Raw genomic sequence first — 9,320 nt, 5'->3', positions numbered from 1 at the left:
TTCCTAGGCTCAAGCAGTCCTCCTGCCTTGACTTTCCAAAATGCCAGAATCACAGGAGTTAGCCAATGTACCCTGCCACCATCTCTTTCTTAAGTTAGGTAGTGGGAAACAGATATTTAGCTTATTATTCTTTGATTTTTTATTTATTTATTTTTGATTTGGAGTCTCACTCTGTTGCCCAGGCTGGAGTGCAGTGGCACACTCAGGCCACCCCAGTGTCGACTTGCTGGGCTCTGGCTATCCTTCTACCTCAGCCTTCCAAGTAGCCAGGACTACAGGCATACGCTACCATGCCCGGCTAATTTTTGATTTGTTGTAGAGACGCGGTCTCATCAAGTTGCCTGGGCTGGTCTCGAACCCGTGGACTCAGGCAATCCACTCGCCTCAGCCCCCCAAAGTGCTGGGATTACAGGCTCAGCCACCAAGCCTGGCCTAGCTTATTATTTTTTAACTGTTTTATATAATGTATGTATAGCTATACACACATACTTTTTATGCATGAAACCCCAACTCAAAAATAATGACCACACCACTATTATGAAAGTAAATGAGGTGATGTATGTGCTATGGTGTGAATTCAGAACCTAATGCCCAGTGTGATATTGTTAAGAGGTGGGGGCTTTGGGAAGAGACTGAATCACTTAGGAAGTGAGGACATAGCCCTCTCGCATGGGATTAGTGCCCTTATCCAAGAGGGTGCAGGGAGCTGCCTTGCCTCCTTTCACCATGTGAGGTCACAGCAGGAAAGCACCATTTGTAAAGCAGAGAGCCCTCACCAGACATCAGATCCACTGACACCTTGATCTTGGACTTCCCAGTCTCCAAAACTGTGATAAATACATTTCTCTTGTTTATCTGCTTGTTTTTGAGTCAAAGTCTCACTCTCGCCCAGGCTGGAGTGCAGTGGCACGATCATGGCTCACTGCAGCCTCAACTTGTTGGGTTCAGGATGATTCTTCTGCCTCTGCCTTTGAAAGTGCTATATTACAGGCATGAGCCACCCTGCCTGGCCAATTTCTGTTGTTTTTACATTATCTAGTTTAAGGTATTTTCTGATAGCAGCCCAAATGGACTAAGACGGTATGAAAGTGCTTTGTAAAGGGGAAAAGCAGGGAGCAGATTTTGGGGATTACTTCTTCAGGCAGAGCAGGCTCAAGCTGGAACACAGACCCAACGAGGTTTTATTTCTACAAGAAAGGGGCCAATAATAAGTTAAGGGGCTATGGAGGTGCCACGAGGGAGCAGGGTGGTGTGCCTGAATTCCACCTGCTTCTCTGCCTCCTGGCTCGGACCGTCCAAGTCTGAGTCACCTGCCCAGGCTCTGGACGATGGTGACACAGCCATGGGAGCTGGTGCAGCGCTGCAGGGATGTCTGGGCCTCTACCTGCCCACTGCTGGGGTCAAAGGTGAAGATCCTGTTGGTGCTTTCCCCACGGTCATCCCGCCCGCCAAGAATGTGGACCTTCCCGTCACACACAGTCACGCCACAGCTCTCCTGGGTGGACAGACAGAAAGACAGTCAACATTCGGGTCTGGCCTGGGACTCCCTCTGTCCCTAGCTGGTCAGGCAAGATATCAGAACCTTGACCCACAGACTACTACAGGACAGTCTGGATGACAGAGAAGCAGGAAACCAGATGGACCTGAGTTCAAGCTCCAGCTTGACCCTTGCTCAAGGGAAGGTTAAACAAATCACTTTACCTCTCTGGGTCTCAGTTTCTTCATCTGAGGGAGAGGAATAGTGCCTTCCTCATAGGATTCCCTTAACAGCACAGATAGCACTTTACAGAGTGTGTGGAATGTGGTAAGCACACTAATAACAATCACCACCACCATTTTAGGATCGCAGACCCAGAGGATCCAGCAATCTCAGGCTCTTGGGATCGCCAAAGATCAAGACTGGCAAGGACCACCAGCCCAACCACACCTCTCTATAATTTCTTTGAAGATTTGAAGGGTAGAGACAGAAGGTGGGGGAGGCAAGGGGACTGCTGGATCCAGAGCTTTTAGGACCTGACATCACTGCGGCAGGAGCACTCAGCAAGTCCCTTCCCCACCCGCCACCCCACAATAGGCTACCAGCTAGTGGGATTCAGGGCAGGAGAGACTGCAGGGTCATTTAGACCAAACCCCTCACTCAAGGCTACAGCACTTGGAACTAGGGTTCCAGGGTCTATTTTTTTTTTTTTTTCCTCGAGTTGGAGTCTCACTCCAGGCTGGAATACAGTGTAAAATTGGGATTTTGGTGATCTTGTCTTTCCAGCTCCCTTGTGATGTTTCCATTTTCTTGATGTGTGTTCACAGAGATATAAATTCACCTCTTAGTATTGATTTCATGGCATCTCAGAAATTTTGGTCAGATTTTTTTTTCATTTGTTTAGGAATCTTTGATTTTTGCAGATGCAGGAGTCACTCAGCATCATGATGTCTAGTGTCCATGTCCCATGCGTTCACTCAAGGCTACAGCACTTGGAACTAGGGTTCCAGGGTATATTGTGAAGGTGCATCCTCGAGTTGGAGTCTCACTCTGTCGCCCAGACTGGAGTGCAGTGAGTGCTCCCAGCCACCGCAGCCTCGACCTGCTGGGCTCCGATGATCCTTCCGCCTCAGCCTTCCATGTAGCTGGAACTACAGGCACACGCTACCACGCCCGGCTGATTTTTTGATTTATTGTAGAGATGAGGTCTCGCTACCCATGCGGGCCTCGAACCCGCGGGCTCAGGCAGTCCACTCACCTCAGCCTCCCAAAGGCACGGGATTATAGGCTGAGCCACCAAGCCCGGCTCCAGGCCCTATTTTAACATGGCCTAACTGTTGGCTTCAGCCTAAGGCCAGTCTCCTCATCTGTGAAATGCACGATTGATTATCATCATGAGGACAAAGCTAGAGACCTCTGCAAAACCACTTAGCATGGAGTCACATGCAGGACTCCCTCCTTCTGAGATCCACAGCCTTTGACGAAGGTTCCACACTTCTGAATGGAACCGGTGCCAGGGCCTGTGCCTAGTAGCCTCCACTTACCACAGGGCTGGGGAGGACAGCTGCCTCCCCCCAGACATCTGTGCCAGGATCGTAGGTGAAGATTTTGCTCATGAGGCCCCCCACCACATAGATGGTGTCCTCAAGGGAGACAGCCTCGAGACATCGCTGTGAGAAAGGTGCTGGTGACCGCAGACTCCACCGGTCCTCCTTGGGGTCAAAGCACTGCACCTGAGGGGAGGAAGGAGCAGCCATGATGAAGCCTTACCCCCCAACTGCCTGCTGCCCACACATGCCACCTCTCTTCTTAGGGGCATTCATTCAGCACAACATTTACCAATGTCCACCAGGCCCGAACCAGCATCTGGAAAGGTAGAGGAGACCCAGCGCTCCTGTCCTCAAAATCTCTCAGTCTAGTCCTCTGTTCTATCGTCCTCTGCCTCTGGACTCCCTTTATTGTAGGCCTCCTCATCTTTCAAGGTCCAGCTCAAATGTCACCCCATCTCCTAGCCCTGCACCCTCGCAGGAACAACTTCTCCTTTGATGTAATATCATAGGAGCACATCACATCACCTGGGGGAGGTATGCATCCCGGGAGATAGAGGTACCATCTGCACCCAGTGTTATGGAGCAGTGGTCTCCAACCTTTTTTGGCAGGGACTGGTTTCATCGAAGACAGTTGTTCCATGCAGGGAGTGGTGGGGGCAGGGGTGGGGGTCATCAGACATTAGATTCTCACAAGAGTGCAATCTAGATCCCTCACATTTGCAGTTCACAATAGGGTTTGCGCTCCCATGAGAATCTAATGCCACTGCTGATGTGACAGAAGTGTCATTCACCTGCTGCTAACCTCTTGCTGTGCAGCCCTGTTCCTAATGGGCCAGAGACTAGTACTGAGTTGAGGACCCATTATAGAGGGTCTTCAGGGCAGGTCGCTCACAGAGATGCGTTCCTAGCTACATCCACTGTCAACTCTTCTCTTTTCCTGGTTGTCCGAGGCCATGACAAAATTCCAACTGAGGTGTCTTGCAGTCCCATTCATGTGGCTGTCCAGAGCCTCCCAGGCCCATGGGTGTTTTGAAGCCCTTAACACTTTCTAAGGGGGCATACCTATACCTAGCTGCCTGCTCACCTGACTCCATTTCTTGCGTTGTTTCCTTGGAGACCCCCCACAGCAACAGCCTATACAAACCAGTGCTGCATGGGATGGTGCCAAGTGGCGGGGTCGCCATCATGGGTGCCCCAACTCAGCTTCAGGAGGGTGTACTGGAGGAATGGAGTCAGTCAGGGAATAAGGAAGGGTTGGGAATCTTAACTTGGGAAGATTCAGGTTTCAGGACCACAGGCTTGTGGAGCCATCAGGGGAGGGAGGGAGGGAGCTGCCATGATGAAGACTGTTATTCACAAAAAGCCTAACTGTCCAACAATAAAAAAATTAGATTTGTTGACTATGGTTCATCCACCCTGTGGAATGTTACACAGACATTGGAATGATGGCTGGGAAGAGTTTCTAAGCTTGTGGAAATGAGAATAAAAGGCAGAATGCAACATTTTACTAACAGTAAGGACACACAACTAAGAAAAGTAAAATTCAATTCAGTGGAAGCCTGGAAGGCAAGGCACCAAAATATTAATAGTAGTTATCCATAGGTGGTGGGATTGTGGTGGTTTTTAAATTTCTACTTATTTGTGATTTCTAAATTTTCAGTAACGAGTTTTTGAGCAAAAATGTAACAAATCTCACCCTTGCCTTCACCTAGTTTTTAAAATCGGTGAAACCCATATGACACCAGCCCCAACATTTGAACCCAGGTGAGCCGCTGACCCACTGTGCGACCCTGAGGTCATTTCCTGGCCTGAAACATAGGGGTGACTCCTCGGGGCTGTTGACTGGATTAAGGGAGGAAATGGACGAGGACACGAAAGCGCCCGGCTCCGACTCAGTAGGCGCTACGGATTCTCCGCAGCCCCTCTCCGCGCCCACCTTGTCAGTGTTGACGCCGTCCTGTCCGGCGCCCCCGATCACGTAGAGCTGGCCCGCGCAGGGCGCCACCGCCGCGGAGCTCACCGCCTCCGGGAGGGGCGGGGCGGCCGCCCAGGTGTTGGAGAAGGGGTCGTAGCGCTCCACGCTGCGCAGCCGCCGCAGGCCGTCGAAGCCGCCCACCGCGAACAGCTGCGGGAAAGGACACCGGCAGCGGCGCTGGGAGTCAGGGCCGTGGGCCACTCGGCCTCCCGCTTCCGCCTTCTAGTCTGTGAGCCAGGAAACTATCCCATCCCCACCCAGCTTCCGGACCAAACCGACCCAGGCCGGGACTGGGGGGCAGTCCAGCGCTGCCCCTACCTGAGTATCCGCCACCCAGTTATGAACCTCTCTGACCCCATTAAGGATGAGACTGGTCCCTAGGATGGGTATTGAATGCGGAGTCGATCTGTAAAATAACTTGGCACCAAGCTGATGCTTAATAATGATCGCTTATTAAGGGCTTCCCACCTCACTTAATCGATTCTAAGAAGCATTTTTATTTGCACTTCTGAATTCAGGATATAGCTTACAAAGTTACTTGACAGGTTTTTTGTTTTTTTTTTTTTCAGTCTTACGTGGCAAAGTCAAGATTCAGACTTAGACTGTTTCAAACCTAGAGCCCATGCCCTTGACCACGAGGTTGTTACTATTACAGTAATTGCTAGTATTATTAGCATTTGCATTATCATGTAACCTTGGGCAAGTCCCTTTCTTTTTTCTGGGCCTCAGATTCCTTCTTACACAGAAGGGGGCTTAGAGGACCTTTCCCCAAGATCTCCATAGATCTGTACCTTAGGTCCCAGGACAGCAGCTGCACTGTGTGCCTACCTGACCCTGGGCAACTGCCATCTTGTGTCTCCACCTGCCCTTGAGCAGTGAGGCTACCTTGATCCAGGTGTGCAGGTGGGAGCTAAACATCCATACGTCACGGCTGTTGATGTGGCCTCCTGGAGAGAGAGAAGCAGCTGTTGCCTCCAGGAACTTGCTATCTGAAGCACCCCCAAAGAGCTAGAAACTAGGAAGGGTTAAGGGCAGGTAGCAAGAAGGACTTTCCCCTGGGCTGATGTAAGACGCTGGGCCTGTGACCCAGTGTGCTTTGGACAAATAGTGAGAAGGTCTAAGTTAGAACTCTTCAGGGGAGAGGCCTGCCAGATCCAGGAAGGAGCTCATCTTTACTGGGTGTCTTGTGGTGGCGTGCCAAGCTCTGTGCTCAGGGAAGCCAAGAGGGAGCACTCCACTAAAGGTAAGAGTACACAAGTTACCCCAGACAAGTATCAATAATGTGCTGGGGGCCAAGGGAGCGCAGAGCCACCACACTGGGAGCAGGGAGGGGGGACGGTGATCTTAGAACCCTCCATCGCTTCTGCCTTCACCTTCATGATTTCATTTCTGATCTCATCCCTGCATGAGATGTTGGGAGTATTATACCCAGTTTACATATAGGAAAGGGATGAGGCTGAGAGACCAGCAATGACTGCTGAAGACCACACGGCTTTTTGTCTGAGCAATGACCGGGACCAGAGCTTTTGGCCCCCAAGCCCAGCACTGGTGCTGCTGAAGGACACAGGCTATGGGGCAAGGCACTGGGGCTGCAGGCTGTGGTCTCTCCTTCCCCTCGCCTAGCCACCCTGGGGATCCTGGCCAGGGATTCCTCTCAAGAGCAGCCTCTCCAAGGATGACCTGCCTGACTGCACCTACCTGAGCCACATCTGGTTGGCAGCCCCCACCTCTGTATTCTCAGAAGCATCCAGCAGAGGTCCCACATGTTGTTCAGAGGCCAACGGCAGCCCTAGATATATTGTCCAGTGGAAATGTGTGGCCTGATTGGTCTCTGAAGCCTCCCCAGCTCATTCTCCTGCTCCTCAACTTTCACAGACACCCATAGTTCACTACCTCAGGTACAGTCTACCTAGGCCCAGAGCCAAAGCCTCCCTGCCAGACTCATTTACAGTAGTTTTCCTTCCTCTCCAGGATATACTTATCCTGCACTTCAGAACCCTGATGCCCAGGGTTCCTTTCTGCGTGTCCCTGTCCTCATGCCTTTGTCTACTGTTCCCTTCGACTTTCAAGGATCAGCCGAAAAGTCATCCCTTCCATGAAGCTGGGCCAGATTCCCTAAGTGGTATTCCAGATCACTTGGGGACTCAGAGGGCACTCTGTCTGGTGGTAAAGTGAAGTCTCTCTGTCTTGCCTCTTCAGGGTACTCCAGGGGAGGAAGGACTCTGTTTTATCCTTCTCTCTCTCTTTTTTTTTTTTTTTTGAATTATTTTTTATTTTATTTTTTGAGTCGGAGTCTCACTCTGTCACCCAGACTGGAGTGCCGTGGCTGCTCCCGGCCACCACAGCCTCGACCTGCTGGGCTCTGGAGATCCTTCCGCCTCAGTCTTCCAAGTAGCTGGAACTACAGGCGCGCACTACCACACCCGGCTAATTTTTTGATTTATTGTAGAGATGAGGTCATGCCAAGTTGCCCAGGCGGGTCTCGAACCCGCGGGCTCAGGCAATCCACTCACCTCAGCCTCCCAAAGCGCGGGATTACAGGCTGAGCCCCCGAGCCCGGCTATCTTTCTCTATTTAGAGCCTGAATCTCAGGGAGGCCACAGTTCATATCAAACAGATCTGCGTTCCATCTAGTTTTGCCATTTTTGAGACAATGGGGGAAATTCTGAGCCTCTCTGAAGCTGTTTTCCCATCTGTAAAATGATGTTGGGACGGGATTAAATGATAAGGAAAGTAAGCTGCTTAGCATAATGTCTTGCACATAGTAGCCTAGACAAAGAGAAATGATTATTAGTACTAAGATGAACTGAATTCCCTAGGAAACAGACTCAGAAAAAATATGAATCGAAGCTGGCATAGCTGAATAGAGGGCTGAGCCATACAGTGATCGGATCTACTACACACCACTTCAGCCAGTAACTGTAGGGTGTCAGAAAGCATCCCGCCCCCATCTCCCGATTGGAGGGAAAAGCAAAGGGGGCAGGCAGTGTGCGGGAGGCGATGAGCCAATCCCAAGGGGGCTCCCGCTGCGGTCCCGCCCTCACCGGAGACGTAGACGTCATTGCGGAAAGCACAGGCAGCGAACTCTGAGCGAGTGTAGCCGGGCAGGCTGGGCAGTGGGGTCCAGCGCTGGCTCTGTGGGTGGTAGGCGTCGGCGAAGGGCAGCCTCAGTAGACCCTTGCGGTCGCAACCGCCGATGACCACGATCACTTCAGCTAGGTCCATGAATCTGGTGTGGGGAGAAGCCCAGTGCTCGTTGACCCGCATGCTGACCACACCGTGAGGTCCAGCTGCCCTTCCATGCCATAGTACCCCGAGCCCCTCCCCCCCCACTGGAGTCTACCACTTCCAATCTTCCCTCTGGTGATTGGCGAATTCTTACCCCATTCTACTGGCTTCTAAATTACAGAAAAAGAATCATGCTCCCTTACTCTTACTTGGGAAAATCACTTCGTCTAATCCTTATGACAGCTATGACAGTTCTATTAGGTGGGGATTATTACCTGCAGGGGTTTTTACGGGTAGGGATTATTACTGCTTTCACAGAGGAGGAAATCTAGGCTTACAGACTATGACTTGCCCAAAGTTATGCAGCCGGGAAACGGCAGCGCTGGAATTCAAGCCCAGGTTTATCTTCAACATCCTCTTCTGACTTCCTTCTATGACCATCTCCTAAAGTCTCCCCCCGATCACTGAGTCCACTGAACCAGACTACTCACCCTTTCAGCAAAGCGTGCGTCCCTCTCACTGACCCCTCAGGCTTCTGGCCCCACCAGAATTTCCAAACCCTTTAGCCACTGGCTTTCTAGCTCCTCTGGCGCATACCGAGCATCTCCTTGGTCCTAGGACCTGTGCTTAGTGTTAGTGATTCAGTAGTAAGACAGTGCCGTCCCTGTCTTCTCTCCCGGGGAGTGACAGACCATCTAGGACCCCAGTCTGGCATTCCAGGGTGGGAGTCGGCCTCTTTTACTTTTCCTTCCCGCCCCTGCCTATTGATATCCCCCACTAGTGTATGAGCTCCTAGAGGGCAAAGGGTGTTTCCAAGTCACCCCCGAGTCTCGGGCACCCCAAGCAGGACTTCACAGAGCAAGCACTCGGAATTACGGATGCAGGAGCGCAAGGAAGCATGTGCGCGGGCGCGCCTCTCTCCTGTGGGAGAGGCGCACATCTCCCCATTGGCCCGTGAACTCCTGCAGGGCGGAATTCCCGGCACCAAGCCTACACAGTGTTGGGCGAATGGCTGCGTCTCAAGAGGCACGGCTAAAGGACGGCGGGGGCACGGGCGAGCGGAGGAAGGGCGCGAGAACAGCGGAGGGCG

At 51.8% G+C, this 9,320-nt stretch overlaps 1 protein-coding gene across 1 annotated transcript; it reads right to left on the bottom strand.

Moving 5' to 3' along the window:
• Positions 1 to 1,128: 1,128 nt before the first annotated feature.
• KLHL35 (kelch like family member 35) lies at positions 1,129 to 8,269 on the bottom strand. Its single transcript, XM_008052194.1, has 5 exons — positions 8,047 to 8,269; positions 5,831 to 5,949; positions 4,964 to 5,152; positions 3,022 to 3,210; positions 1,129 to 1,495 (listed from the first exon to the last, which is right to left on the bottom strand). Exons 1-5 carry the CDS (start codon positions 8,267 to 8,269, stop codon positions 1,307 to 1,309), a joined length of 909 nt encoding a protein of 302 aa, XP_008050385.1. The 3' UTR covers positions 1,129 to 1,306.
• Between the last annotated feature and the right edge of the window lie 1,051 nt (positions 8,270 to 9,320).

The sequence above is a fragment of the Carlito syrichta genome, unplaced genomic scaffold, assembly GCF_000164805.1.
Source record: "Carlito syrichta isolate Samal-C Ts95f unplaced genomic scaffold, Tarsius_syrichta-2.0.1 Scaffold261395, whole genome shotgun sequence".
Taxonomy (NCBI): domain Eukaryota; kingdom Metazoa; phylum Chordata; class Mammalia; order Primates; family Tarsiidae; genus Carlito; species Carlito syrichta.
The sequence above is the reverse complement of the archived record's forward strand: the minus strand, read 5'-3'. Positions and strand labels throughout refer to the sequence as shown.

What these genes read in the sequence shown, in the direction of transcription:
- KLHL35 (XM_008052194.1), bottom strand. Translation starts at nt 8,269, where the DNA reads ATGCGGGTCAACGAGCACTGGGCTTCTCCCCACACCAGATTCATGGAC. An exon ending in ACGGCGTCAACACTGACAAG is followed by an intron (nt 3,211 to 4,963) that starts GTGGGCGCGGAG and finishes TCCTCCCCTCAG; the next exon opens with GTGCAGTGCTTTGACCCCAA. An exon ending in CTGTCCTCCCCAGCCCTGTG is followed by an intron (nt 1,496 to 3,021) that starts GTAAGTGGAGGC and finishes CTGTCCACCCAG; the next exon opens with GAGAGCTGTGGCGTGACTGT.